At 46.2% G+C, this 14,936-nt stretch overlaps 1 protein-coding gene across 1 annotated transcript; it reads right to left on the bottom strand.

The window, feature by feature from the left end:
* Nucleotides 1-2,305: 2,305 nt before the first annotated feature.
* LOC123082127 (uncharacterized) lies at nt 2,306-3,601 on the bottom strand. Its single transcript, XM_044504537.1, has one exon. It carries the CDS (start codon nt 3,255-3,257, stop codon nt 2,535-2,537), a length of 723 nt encoding a protein of 240 aa, XP_044360472.1. The 5' UTR covers nt 3,258-3,601; the 3' UTR covers nt 2,306-2,534.
* Nucleotides 3,602-14,936: the final 11,335 nt, after the last annotated feature.

A 14,936-nucleotide genomic window follows, 5' to 3' on the forward strand; every position in this document is an offset into this window, starting at 1 on the left:
CTTATCCCTAAAGTCAAGGGGGCTGGCCTTATATCGCAATTTAGACCTATCGTAGTCATTAGCAACTTTGCGAAGTTCCCTGCTAAGGGCTTTGCAACTCGCCTATCTCTTATCGCTCACATGGCTCTTAGCCCTTCCCAATCAGCTTTTGTCTAAGGGAGGTTCATCTTGGATGGTATCTTATGCCTGCATGAAATTGTTCATGACCTTAGGGTGCGTAATGCTAAGGTTGGTATTCTAAAACTTGATTTTGAAAAAGCATATGACTCGATGAGCTAGGCTTTCCTATGTTAGGTCCTGCTAGCCAAGGGCTTTGATGGTGCTTACGTGCATAGGATCAAACAGCTGGTTTCTGGTGGCCACACTGAGATCTCGGTTAACGGCTAGGTTAGCAAATTCTTCGCCAATGGTAGGGGGCTGAGGCAAGGGGATCCGGTTTCCCCTCTCTTGTTCAATTTTCTTGCAGATGCCTTATCTCGTATCTTATCTAGGGCGGCCTCGGCCGGACACATTTCCCATGTCATCTGCCACCTTATCCCCAAGGGTGTTACTCATCTCCAATACACGGACGACACAATCATTATGGTTGGGCTGAACGATGCTTGCCTTGTTCATCTTAAGTTCCTTTTGCTCTGTTTTGAAGCATCATCTGGGCTCAAGATCAACTTTTCCAAGAGTGATGTTATTGTTTCTGGTGTGTCGGAGGCGAAGGCCTTGTGGGTCTCCCAGCTTCTGAATTTCTCCTTGCGCTCGTTTCCCTTCAAATATTTGGTCCTTCCTATTTCTCCGGCTAAATTGTGTGCTAAGGACTTCGCCCCTGTAGTTTCCAAGGTGGGAAATAGGGTCATGCCTTGAAGGGGCAGATATAACACTAATGCTGGAAAGGTGTGTCTCATTAACGCTTGCTTGTCTTCCCTTCCGATGTTTATCATGGGTTTTTATCTCCTCCCGGGCGCTATCCATGGAGGGTTTGATAAGCAGAGGGGTGCTTTTTATTGGAATGCAGCGGACAATGAATGCAAGCATAGGATGGTCAAATGGAAATCCATCTGTAGGCCCAAAAACCTTGCAGGGTTGGGCATTTTAAACACTGCGGTTATGAACAAATGTCTTATTATTAAATGGTGGTGCAAAATCATGATGATTGGGGTGGGTTCTTTGTGGTTCTCCATCCTTAAAGCTAAGTACTTCCCTAATTCTAGCCCTATGTCTGCCTCTTCCCTAGGCGGTTCCCAGTTTTGAAAAGATCTTGTCAAAGTCCAAGCTCTTTTTAAAGACTGTGTTAAATTTGTGGTTGGCAATGGCAAGTCTACTCATTTTTGGCTTGGCTGGTGGTGTGGAGAGACTACCCTTGCTGTGGCTTTTCCTACGCTTTTTTCTTACTGCTCGGACCCGGTGATCTCTATCTCTAAGCTCTCCGATAATTACTGGGACTTGGCTTTTCGATGCTCTTTGTCTCCTGAAGAGTTTGATGATTGACAGCGACTTGTTGCCTACATCCCCGTGCTCTCGGAGAGTGAGGACTCGGTTGTGTGTCCCACTCTGCGTCTGGTCGTTTTTTTGTTAAGTCTTTGTATGCTATGTTAATTTGTGGTACCCCCACTACTAAGTTTAGACCTATCTGGCGTGCTCGGATTCCTCCCAAGATTAAGATTTTCTTGTGGCAAGCCTTCAAGGGCCACCTGCCTGCGGCGGACCAAATTCGTAAATGTAATGGCCCGGGCTCAGACAGATGTGCGTTGTGCGGAGACTTGGAGGACACAAATCATATCATTTTCCACTGTGTCTTGGCCAAGTTGGTCTGGTGTTGTACCAAGTCGTGGCTTCGGGTCTCCTAGAACCCCTCCTCTTTCTCTGAGCTTAGAATTTTAGCTAATGGCCTAGCCGGGGTCACCAAATGTATGTTTTGGCTCGGATTGGCTGAGGTTTGTTGGGCCCTATCGACGGCTAGAAACAAATTTACTATCGAGCATATTTTTCCTGTCAAGCCTGTTGATTGCTTATTTAAAACTTGCCTGTTTCTGCAGTAGTGGAGATCATTGACTAAGTCTGACGACTGCGATGCTTTCGACCTCCTATGTGCCCAAATTCGGGCTACAACTTCTTCTATCTCGCAGCAAGAGCCAGGTGGCTAGTTGTCGAGGGAGGTCGCTTTTGGCTTATGAGGGTGGCCTGGTTCGGCTTCCTTCCTTCCTTCATAGTTTCGACCTGCGTGCCATCGTTTTGGCCTGGGTGCCATGTATCTCTGTTCTGTCTTAATCCTTATGGTTGTGGCCCATTATTTGTTTTGTTTGGTGTTGTTTGGTTGCGGCGAAACCTGCCTGAAGGCTTTATTTATAAAGTCGGGCTGATACCTTTTCTCTAAAAAATACATGCCCTTACTCCATCAGCCTAAACCACTTGAATGAATGGAAACAATGACGAATTTACATGCCTTTTAGGATTCCCATTAACATTTGGAAGAACGGGACAAAGAGAGCATCCTCTTTTACTGGTTAGCTTAATAATCCACCCATAACTCTAAGCAAACTGAGCTAGTACATGCTGGCAATCTGTGGGCTACAGAAGACCAGCACCTCGTCGAGTTCGACCTTGGACTCGTCGCCGAACAGGCTCTCCTTGCCGTCCTCCCTCTTCGCGTAGGACAGCCCGAGCCGTGACCGCGCGCGCCGGAGGTCGCCGACGCCGACGCTGGCGTCGGGCCCCGTGAACACCCCCATCACGGCGGTGAGCGGCGGGCCGATGAGCAGCCCGTCGGCGCCGAACTGCGGCCCGCCCCGCGAGTAGTCGAACAGCGCAGCGCCGCTCCCGCCCACCTTGGGCAGCACCACCGGAACGGCAGCGGCGGTGTCCTCCGGCGCTGCCGGCGGCCAGTAGAAGAGGAAGGCGTCGAGCGTGTCGTAGTAGTCGTCCGTGCTGCGGTACCCCTCCGGGCTGAACCCGCCGAACCTGAAGGAGCCCCCCGCCGTGTAGCCGACGACGACGCAGGGGCCCTTGAAGTCGCACCGCCGGTGGAAGTCCGTCGCGCTGAAGCCGTCAACGGTGGCCCTGTAACAGCAGCTGAGCTCGCGTCCTCTGAGGTGCGTGTTGGCCACGAGCGACATGGGGAACGGCGGCTCCACGCCGTGGTACTGGAACTGCGGCGGCGGCGTCTCGGCTTCTTTTGCGCCTCTGCCCCAGTTGAAGAGGCTGCGGGGAGTGACGAACCTTGCTCTGGTCTGAGCGATCGCCACCCTGCCGCTCGCCATGAACGCCATGCCACTGATCGCTCACTCGAGCGATGGTGGGAATGAATGGAGGAGAATGAGCCGAAGATCGAACTACTCGACACAGGTGAATTTTCGTGGGCACAGGCTCGCCTTATCTCTTGTGTGGCTTTGACAACGAAAGTACGATCCCAAGGGCATCTCCAACGCGGACCTGCCAATGAAAGTATGCCTTAGATTTATGGACGAATACCTTCTTATGTCTGAACACAGAGCCGTTTGGTTGCTGCCCGTGGTGGCCCTGCCAACCATCGGCACGCCAAAAAATTGGCGGACAATTCAGCCGCCACGGTTTCGTCAACATTTTGGCTACAGAATCAACGGGGAGAGCAGATGAGTTGGGGGCGAGCCAAATATTTGGAGCTGATCCAAATGTGCGCTAACACGTTGGTCAAGGCCAAAAATTTGGCTGGGCAACCCTTGGCTCTGATCCAAACAGCCCCCGCTTCCCTCAAAGCCATGGTCAAATTTTCTACTGCGGTGGTTAAGGTGTTTGTATCAGAATACTTGAGAGAATCAAATACAGAATACACAACATAGCTAATGGCACCGTCGCAAGCTAGAGGTGGTTGATACGTCTCCAACGTATCTATAACTTTTTATTATATTATACATTTATATATATTTATATATTATTTTTGGACTAATTTATTAATTTAGTGCCCAACGTCACTTCTTTTTTGTTTGTTTATGGTTTCGTAGAAATTCATATCTAGAAAGGTCCAAATACGATGTCGATTTTTGACAATTTTTGCTAGAAAATGAAGGACCCTAGAAGCTTTGAGAGAGGTCGAGGGGACCCACGAGGCAGCCACATGGCCACGTGGCGTGGCCAGGGGGGGGGGGGGGGCGGGTCGCGCCACCTGCTCATGTGGGGCCCCTAAGCCTCCGTTTGACCTAATTCTTCCAACTATAAATCCTATAATTCCCGGAACCCTCAAAAGTGAACCCGAAAGAATATTATCGCCACCACAACCCTCTGTTTCGAATTGATCCCATTTGGAACCCTGTTTCGGTGTTCTGTCGGAGGGGGAAGCCATCACGGGAGGCCTCTTCATCAATCTTGTTGCCTCCATGATAATGTGTGAGTAGTTCCTTCAGGACCTACGAGTCCATAGTAGTAGTTAGATGGCTTCTTCTTCTTCTTCTTCTTCTTCTTCTTCTTCTTCTTCTTCTTCTTCTTCTCTCTCTCTCTCTCTCTCTCTCTCTCTCTCTCTCTGATTTCAATACAATGATCTCCTATGAGATCAAGCCCGTGTAATTCTTGTGATGTGTTTGTTGGGATCCGATGATTTGTGGATTTGCGATCAGATTGTTCATTGAATATAACTGAACCTTTTAAATTATGATGTATGATTGAGTAGCTATGTATGCTTTTCGAGTTATTTGTCTTCTCTGGCCAAGATAGATGGGTAATTCTTCAGTGGGAGTGGTCCATAGTAGTGGGTTCAATCTCACGGTGATCTATATCCCAGTGACAAAGTGGGGAGAAGGCTAGGTTTTTTTCTGTCTACATCATGTCATATTGCTTATTGCGTTACTCTATTTTTCATTAAATTTAGTACTTTGAGATGCATACTGGATAGTGGTCTTGGGATGGAGTAATAGTAGTAGATGTAGTTGGATAACGGTCTACTTGTCACCTATGTATGCCTATACAAGATTACGTCATGAATGGTCATAGTTACGAATGATGCTTACCTGTCAGTCGCCCAACAATAATTTGTTTATCATGCCACTACCTGCTTTCAAGAGAGATGCTACTAGTGAACCTATGGCCCCCAGGTCCATTCTCCATTAATACTTGCATTTCTATGTTACTATTTTAGTTACATTTATTTATTTTTCCATTTTGCCATATCGTTATCTATCACCATTTGCTTTTAACCTTGCAACTAACAATGCGAGGGGGTTGACAACCCCCTTGATAAGTTGGGTGCAAGCATTTTTGTTTGTTTTTGTGTAGGTGCTGCTTATCTTGTTAGCTTGTACACTCCTACTAGTTCGATTAAACCTTTGTTATTAACTAAGCAAAATACTTTATGTTGTTGTGCTACATCACCCTCCCTCTTCAGGGAAATTCAAACACTCCTATGGGAGTAGCAGTGGCAAGGTATGCTTGGATTCCTGGACTGCATGCATCATTAATGGAAGGATTGAACATATGATGTACGAGGGCAATATCATGGCAGTTTTAAGAAGCCCACCATCATTCTTGAAGTAGTTGCATCATAAGACCTCTGGATTTTGCACTCTTCTTTTCAAATATCCAGATCTCACAATGACATGTTGTAACGCTCTCCATTGTTTCCAAGACTGTGTGCGGGACTGATACGTCTCCATCGTATCTACTTTTCCAAACTCTTTTGCCCTTGTTTTGGACTCTAATTTGCATGATTTGAATGGAACTAACCTGGACTGATGTTGTTTTCAGCAGAATTGCCATGGTGTTATTTTTGTGCAGAAATAGAAGTTCTCGGAATGACCTGAAACTTCACGAAGATTATTTTTGGAATAAATAAAAAATGTTGGTGAAAGAATCAACAGAAGGGGCCCACCAGCTGACTGCAAGGGTGGAGGGCGCCCCCCTAGGGCGCGCCCCCTTGTCTTGTGGGTCCCACGAACCTCCACCGACCTCAACTCAAACTCCATATATTCATGTTCGGGGAGAAAAAGAATCAGAGAGAATGATTCATCACGTTTTATGATACGGAGCCGCCGCCATCTCCTGTTCTTCCTCGGGAGGGCAGATCAGGAGTCCGTTTTGGGTTTCGAAGAGGGGAAATCGTCGCCATCGTCATCATCAACCATCCACAATCACCAATTTCATGATACTCACCGCCATGCGTGAGTAATCCCAACGCAGACTTGCTGGACGGTGATGGGTTTGATGAGATTTACCATGTAATCGAGTTAGTTTTGTTATGGTTTGATCCCTAGTATCCACTATGTTCTAAGATTGATGTTGCTATGACTTTGATATGCTTAATGCTTGTCACTAGGGCCCGAGTGCCATGATTTTAGATCTGAACCTATTATGTTTTCATGAATATATTTGTGTTCTTGATCCTATCTTGCAAGTTATAGTCACCTACTACGTGTTATGATCTGGCAACCCCGGAGTGACAATAGTCGGGACACTTCCCGGTGATGACCGTAGTTTGAGGAGTTCATGTATTCACTAAGTGCTAATGCTTGGGTCATGTACTCTACTAAAAGGAGGCCTTAATATCCCTTAGTTTCCAATAGGACCCCGCTGCCACGGGAGGGTAGGACAAAAGATGTCATGCAAGTTCTTTTCCACAAGCACGTATGACTATATTCGGAATACATGCCTACATTAGATTGATGAATTAGACCTAGTTCTGTGTCACCCTATGTTAGAACTGTTGCATGATGAATGCCATCCGACATAATTATCCATTATTGATTCATTGCCTATGAGTTCGTTTTATATTGATCTTTTCTAAGTTACTTTTCCGTTGCTACTGTTGCGATTGCTACAAAACTGCTATTGTTACTTTTGCCACCATTACCGTTACTTCCATACTACTTTGCTACTAAATACTTTGCTGCAGATATTAAGTCTTTCAGGTGTGGTTGAATTGATAACTCAGCTGCTAATACTTGAGAATATTCTTTGGCTCCCCTTGTGTCGAATCAATAAATTTGGGTTGAATACTCTACCCTCGAAAACTGTTGCGATCCCCTAAATTGTGGGTTGTTAAGACCTTTTTCTGGCACCGTTGCCGGGGAGCATAGCTCTATTCTCTGAGTCACTTGGGATTTCTATCTGTTGATCACTATGAGGAATTTGAAAGATCAAAGAATCAAGATTTTCCCCTCAACTACGAGGGGAGGTAAGGAACTTCCATCTAGCTCTGCACTTTATTCTCCTTCGGTTTTGAGTAAACTTGTGACACCTACACCTGCTATTGATTCCAATATGTCGCATGTTATTGATGATGCCACTTCTGCTATGCATGATGCTTATGATGAAACTACTTCTCTGCTTGATAATACTGTGCCAGTAGGTGAATTTCTTGATGAACAACTTGCTAGGGTTAGAGATAATGAAATTACTGAAACTAATGATATTATAGAAAATGAATATTATGACCCCCTACATATGAATTGCCTGTTGTACCTGAGGGTTATACCATGGATGAGGAAACTGCTAGAGACTTTCTGTAAGTGCATCTAGTGCCCCTTAGTGATTTTGGTGTATTGAAGACTTATAGGTTAAGGGACTAATGTGTTTGTGAGAGTACACAGGTCTATAAGTCTAAGAGGAGTTTGATATTTAGAGAGAAAGTTGACCCCTAAAAATGAATGTCTTCGACTGGAGACTTTGAAAGTGAAGAAATTGGTGTGACCGTGAAGACTTGATATTCATACGAGGAACATGAAGCGTGAAGACTTGTTTTCGTAGTTTCATTTTCTCTTTCTTGAGTCATAGTGAAAGGGCATTTCCCAACTTTATGTTTTGGATGATGATGACAACCCTTGGTGGTCTAAACGTGTGCTTTATGTTTCAGGTTCTCGATGCTTAGACTTACATCGGATTGCTATTACCTCTCGAAGGAAAAGATCGAAGACGTGTCCTCTATGGTTTTATTTTCTTTGGTCGTAGAGTACCCGTACTATCAAGAGGGAATCCTCATTAGGAAGCTCTGGGGGAATCAGTTCACGTACACTTTTCTCACCCTCTCTTTGCCTTCCTCAGGTGTGTGTGTGAGAGAGAGAGTTTTCCTTGCCTCTTCCCCTCTTTTCTTTTCTGCTCACTGTTTCTGCCAAGCGGTTGTACCGCTCTCTGGAGCGGTTGTACCGCTGGGTCTTGTCGCTCACCAGCTGTGCTCGAGCGGTTGTACCGCTGCCTCCGAGCGGTGGTACCGCCACCATGCTCTGCAACAGCTGGGGCGGTGGTTCCGTCCATGCACCGCTCCAGTACCACTCTCGCTTCTGGTTTGATGCGGTTCTTGGGCGGTAGTGGCCCGGTTGGTTCGGTCGTTCCACGATGACCGATACCACCGGTGGTCCGAGCGGTTCTTCCGCTCAGGACTTAGCCACCCAAGAGCTCAAGGCCATACGGTTGTTCCGGCCAGGCACCGCCCAAGTACCGGTCAAGCTCCTGTTTTGATGCGGTGTTTATGCGGTGGCCAGGCGGTTAGTCCGGTTATTTTTCTTAGCCGGTTGGGGCGCCCCCTGGTCCAGTTGTACCGCTTGGTAGGGCTCTGCAGATACACCGTGAGTCCCGGTTGCACCGGGACGAGGACCGGTTGTACCGCTGTAGTGCTAAAATCACAGTAACGGTTGGATATTGAGGGTGACTATATAAGGGAGCTTCTCCCACCTACCTCACCCACCTTTGACCTCTCTCACTCCACCATTGATGCCCTTCAAGCTCTCTTGCCCGATCTCTCTCTCTAGCCACTCAAACTTGTTGATTTGCTAGGGATTGAAGGAGGAGACCTAGATCTACACTTCCACCAAAGGATATTTGGTTCCCCCATTGTAGGATCGAAAGTATGTCTAGAGGGGGGGTGATTAGACTACTTGACCAAATAAAAACTTAACTTTTTCCCAATTTTAGTTCTTGGCAGATTTTAGCTAATTTAGGACAAGTCAAGCAATCATCACATGATTCAAGCAAGCATGCAAAGAGTATATTGGCAGCGGAAAGTAAAGCATGCAACTTGCAAGAATGTAAAGGGAAGGGTTTGGAGAATTCAAACGCTATTGGAGACACGGATGTTTTTCCCGTGGTTCGGATAGGTGGTGCTATCCTACATCCACGTTGATGGAGACTTCAACCCACGAAGGGTAACGGTTGCGCGAGTCCACACAGGGCTCCACCCAAGGGTAACGGTTGCGCGAGTCCACACAGGGCTCCACCCACGAAGGGTCCACGAAGAAGCAACCACCCACAAAGGGTCCACGAAGAAGCAACCTTGTCTATCCCACCATGGCCATCGCCCACACAGGACTTGCCTCACTAGCGGTAGATCTTCACGAAGTAGGCGATCTCCTTGCCCTTACAAACTCCTTGGTTCAACTCCACAATCTTGTCGGAGGCTCCCAAGTGACACCTAGCCAATCTAGGAGACACCACTCTCCAAGAAGTAACAAATGGTGTGTAGGTAATGAACTCCTTGCTCTTGTGCTTCAAATGATAGTCTCCCCAACACTCAACTCTCTCTCATAGGATTTGGATTTGGTTGAAAGAGGATTTGAGTGGAAAGCAACTTGGGAAGGATAGAGATCAAGATTCATATGCTAGGAATGGAATGTCTTGGTCTCAACACATGAGTAGGTGGTTCTCTCTCAGAACATATGAGTTGGAATGGTGTGTGTGTTCTGATGGCTCTCTCATCGAATGAGAAGAAGGTGGAGGGGTATATATAGCCTCCACACAAAATCCAACCGTTACACAGTTTCCAATCTCGGTGGGACCGAATCAATAAGCTCGGTCGGACCGAAAAAGTAAACCTAGTGACCGTTAGTGATTTTCGGTGGGACTGACATGCAACTCGGTAGGACCGATATGGTTAGGGTTTGGGCATAACGTAATCTCGGTGAGACCGATTACACAAACTCGGTGAGACCGAATTTGGTAATTAGCTAACCAGAGAGTTGGTCAGGCAAACTCGGTGGGACCGATTTGCTCTTTCAGTGAGACCGAGTGAAACTCGGTGAGACCGAAAAGTTACAAAGGGGAAACACCGAGTTTACATTGCAATCTCGGTGGGACCGATTCGCTCTTTCGGTGGGACCGAAAAGTTACGAAAGGGAAACAGAGAGTTTGCAACCCCATCTCGGTGAGACCGAGATCCCTATCGGTAGGACCGAATTGCTAGGGTTTGGCAGTGGCTAATGACAAGTGAAACTCGGTGGCGCCGGATAGGAAGAATCGGTAGGACCGAGTTTGGCTTAGGGTTTAGGTCATATGTGGATATGGGAAAGTAGTTGAGGGTTTTGGAGCATATCACTAAGCACATGAAGCAAGAGGCTCATTAAGCAACACCTCATCCCTCCTTGATAGTATTGGCTTTTCCTAAAGACTCAATGTGATCTTGGATCACTAAAATATAAAATGAAGAGTCTTGAGCTTTTGAGCTTGATCCAATCCTTTGTCCTTAGCATTTTGAGGGTTCCACTTTCACATCCATGCCATGCCAATCATTGAGCTTTCCTGAAATAATCATCTTGGAATAGTATTAGCTCAATGAGCTATATGTTGTTATGAATTACCAAAACCACCTAGGGATAGTTGCACTTTCAATCTCCCCCTTTTTGTTAATTGATGACAACATATAGATTAAAGCTTCGACAAATGATAATAAGCAAGAAATATATCATCGCTTTGAGAAGTATGTGTTAAGTAAGAGCTCCCCCTAAATTTGTGCATATTTAAAATTTGCTTTGGACTGCAAATGCACAAAGAGTTAGAGTCATGGGTTACTCTTCCATGTCACATACATCTTGGTGGAGTGCTCAAAATGATAAGAATGAAATACATGCACTCATCACCAAGAAAAGTGAATGATCACACAAGATAGATAGGATAAAAGTATTAAGCAAGCATTAAGTGTAGCTTATGATCAAACACATGATCATCAATGTCTCACAAATAATGACGTAGTATCTCAGGCACTCAAAAGCAAACAAGTTTGAAAAAACCACCAAATAAAGCAAGAGAGAAAAGCAACACTCTCTCTCTCGAAGCCTATGATCTATACATCTTCTCCCCCTTTGGCAACAAGTTACCAAAAAGTTCCTAGAAAATGCATAGCACTAGATTGACGCTCAGGCTTGATCTTCAGGTGGTGGTGGAGTCCGGATCACTCCAAGGACGAAGGCTTCGGTAGATGCTGAAGTAGTCGCTGGAGTTGGAGCTGAAGTAGATGCTGGAGCTGGTGGAACTGAGGTTGTGGCTAGTGCTGAGGTGGTGGCTCTTGTGTCAGCAACTGGCACGGCAGATGACCTCGGGCCTCGTGGCACTCTGGCAAAGGCATGAGTGGTAGTCCTGCCTCTCCTCTCCTGCATGTCCTCCTGGAGCTACTCCACTGCAGACTGAACTTCCGTTACCTTGACATCCAAGTTATAGAACTTCTGTTCCATGATTCTCTCTAGGCTCTGCTGATTCTGAGTGAGGGTGGCCAGACTTTGCTCAATCCTCAGCGTGGATGCAATCAAGTAACCAAGCTGCTCTTGTTTAGTCTTCAAGAAATACTCAGATGCCTCCTCTTGAGTAGGCATCTTGGCAGCTTTCTCCTTCCTCGCCTTCTCATTCTTTGCATATGCTTGTGCAGACGATGGCTCGTTCTCAGTCATGACAACTTGATTGTCCTCGAAATCTGGACGGATGGGCAGGTGTTCCTTGTCCAATAGATATATGCCCATGCCCATCTTGGAGTTGATGAGCTCCTGAATTTGAGGGGCATATCCGCAGCTCCTCTTCTGATCTGCTGCAGTCCTCTTGATTGTTTCCACTATGAGGCTCATCACCTTGAACTTCTGAGGCACATCAAACACATGTAGCAAGTTGATAGCATGGCCTCTGATCATCTTGTGATCTCCAGACTTGGGCAGTAAGGTGTGCCTTAGTATCCAATTGATCGTAGGCAGTCCTGACAGAAGGTAATGCACAGACCCAAATTTGAAGGTGTCAAGAGCTTCATTGGGAATTTCCTTGTACATATTGGACATGGAGTTATGGTCCATCTTCTTCTTGGCATAGATATCCAAGTCATCATCTTGCTCCTCCTTCTCCTTGATGTATGTCCAATCAACCCAATGCATGTCACAGACAATTGGCTTCTTATCTAGCAGCACTGTCTCATAAAAATCCTGCTGCTCCTTGGTGTGAAACCTGTAGTCCACGACAGTCCTTCTTCTTGAAGCATATGGGTCTGCTTCTCTCCACTTCCTCAGCCCTGAATCTCTCCTGAGCTTCATATCCTCAGCCACAGGATGAGCATCGTTGTGGTCTGGGATCTTGGGCTTTAGCTTTCTCAGGACATTCTCTTCCTCTTCTTCAGCAACAGTCTCAGGCACTGGGGCCTTGTTCTTCTCAGCTGCAGGAATGCTCCTTGTATTTCTCTTAGGCTTTGGCTTTGGAGCTGACTTGGCCTTGGAAGCAGCTCCCCCTGATTTTATGGCATCTCCCATTAGCTTGGGTGCCTTGGGCGCTAGTGCAGCTACCTCTTCTTCCTCTTCTTCTTCCATGATGGAAGCTTTACCAAGCACTCTAGCCACAATCTTCTTCACCCTTTCCTTTCTTTTCTTGCCCTCAGCTGCAACTGGCTCTTGGGGAGTGGGCTTCTCAGTTGAGGCTCTTGCCTTTGACATGGGCTGCCTGCCTGCTGGCCTTTTGATTTTCAGACCTGGCTTAGTGCCTTGAGCTGGCTCAACTCTCTTGGAAGTGGCCTCTTCCTCTGCCACATAGTCCTCATCTTCGGAATCTGAAGTCCTATTTTTCTTTTGTCTCATGGCAGCCTTTGGCAAATTGCTAGGAGTGCTCCTGCTGCCTTCATCAGATGAACTGGAGGGACAAGTGCCCTCACTCATCACCACTTGCTGCTCTGACATATTTTGGCTATCACTTTGATCAGACATGCTGCAAACTGATTGCTGGCCATGTGAATAGATTATAGATGAGATAGAAAAGATGAGCATCACAAAATGCAGAGATTTTTTGCAAAAGAATGATCCAAAAACTTAGTTTTAGTTTCCCACTGAAATCATCTCGGATCTACCGATTTTCAAACTCGGTGATACCGAAGCAGTTTTGGAACCTAAACTAGTGAACTCGGTAGGACCAAGTCACAGTTCGGTGGCACCGAGACTGCTAGGGTTTCACTGAGTTCAAAAATCGGTCACACCGATAAGTAATTCTCGGTCAGACCGAGTCTCACTTGTGCAATGGCAAGAGCCAAATTGGTGGGACCGAGTTTTTCAACTCGGTGGGTCCGAGATGGTTTCGGCGGAAACCTAACCCTAAAATTTTCGAATCAAACCTAATCTACGGGCATTTTGACTGGATAGGAGTGTTTCAATCGTGGAAAGAATCATGAAGAACAGAATGTGCTAGGAATTGGACGGGGAATAGCACTGTGATCAAGTCCATACCCTAGTTCGGCAGAGACTTGCTACGGCGGCAACGGCGGGGCAGAATTCCCGTTGACGGCGACGGAGACCAGCGACTGGAGGCTGCTGGCGGCGAGAAGACGATCCAGAGACCACGAGGGCAGAGCAGGCTATCGCGCGGGCGAAGGGGTTCGGAGAAATTTCCAAAATTTTGCCCGTGACTATATATAGCCCGACCCTGTCGGTGTGACCGAGTGGAACAACTCGGTGGCACCGAGATTCATAACTGCAAGCAGTTACTGAAACTCGGTGTGACCGAAAGGTTCAAATCGGTTGCACCGAGATCGAAAACCTAGATCAACTTAATGATCTCGGTAGGACCGAAGGTGTAGTATCGGTCAGACCGAGAATCATAAAGAGGTTTTGGAAGTTTAAGTCTATGACGAATCGGGGACTCCGAGCGCTCCTCACACAGAGTGGTTCGAATCTGACTTGATCAAATTTTGTGATGCAGCATGAATAGAGTTTGAGACGAGAAAAGCATAGATAGCTAGAGGAGGTTCTTAGGCATTCTTGTCCATCCACTTGGCAAAAGATGATAAAACCAAACAATCAAAACAACAAGTGGATGTCCTCGAATGAGTAAAATATGCAACCAGCATGCTCACACAATAAGATGGCAAATGAAATATGTGGCAAGGCATGCACAATCAATTCTAGCATCTATCAAGCAATTTGCGATGACTAGGTCATCTATATATGAGTATATTGACTTAGGAGTCAAGTGAGAACACTTGATCATAGGTCATACTCATCGTTTAAGCTCAAGTGGGGTTACCACTTTTACATAAAGCATTGTTGTGTTCACATCTTTAGAGTTGCTTTAGCTCAAGTCTTAGAGTAAAGCTCCCCCTAGATGTGATATCCCCCCTAAGAGGGATGAACTAACCTTGGGTTTTGTCGATGATGACTTCATGTAGATGTTGAAGATGTGGATGCTCAATGTTGATGTAGATCACTTGGAGCTATCCATTTGAGTGAATTGCACTTTCAATACTTACATGGGTTAGTCCCACAAGGAACAAACAAGGATATCCATAGACATAGAGTGATGCACACAAAAGATGATGTCCATGAAAACTTTTTAGGTTACCTTGTCCCTTGTTTTACCAACAAGAGGGTTTGTGACTCCTTGAACTAGTGCAAGATGTGGAAGTTGATTGCACTTGTTCTTGCCAAAATGATAAGAGTGAAGTATGTTGGCGGAGTCACCCTCAAGAACTCTCTAGTTCTTCTTCTTTTGGATCCACATCATCTTGATGGGAATCCTTGGAGTTGTAGTCGTACTTGATGAAGTGGAACTTGAAGTAGTCTTGGGAATCCACTTGACTAAGGTCTTAGGAGCTTCTTCAAATGCATCAATTTCCTCTTGAAGCTTGTCCTTGCCTTTTTGCTCGTAGTCTTGTGGTGGAAGATCATCTTGAGCTTGTGTCCCCTTGAAAGAAGCATACTTCTCTTGTTGAGGGACAAACTTTGTCTTGGGGTATTGATCTTCTTCCCACTCAACTCCATTGGCATTGA

Source organism: Triticum aestivum, chromosome 4A, assembly GCF_018294505.1.
Source record: "Triticum aestivum cultivar Chinese Spring chromosome 4A, IWGSC CS RefSeq v2.1, whole genome shotgun sequence".
NCBI classification, from domain to species: Eukaryota; Viridiplantae; Streptophyta; class Magnoliopsida; order Poales; family Poaceae; genus Triticum; species Triticum aestivum.

Bases quoted from the DNA above. Each gene is read 5' to 3' on its own strand.
- LOC123082127 (XM_044504537.1), bottom strand. From the start codon at position 3,257: ATGGCGTTCATGGCGAGCGGCAGGGTGGCGATCGCTCAGACCAGAGCA.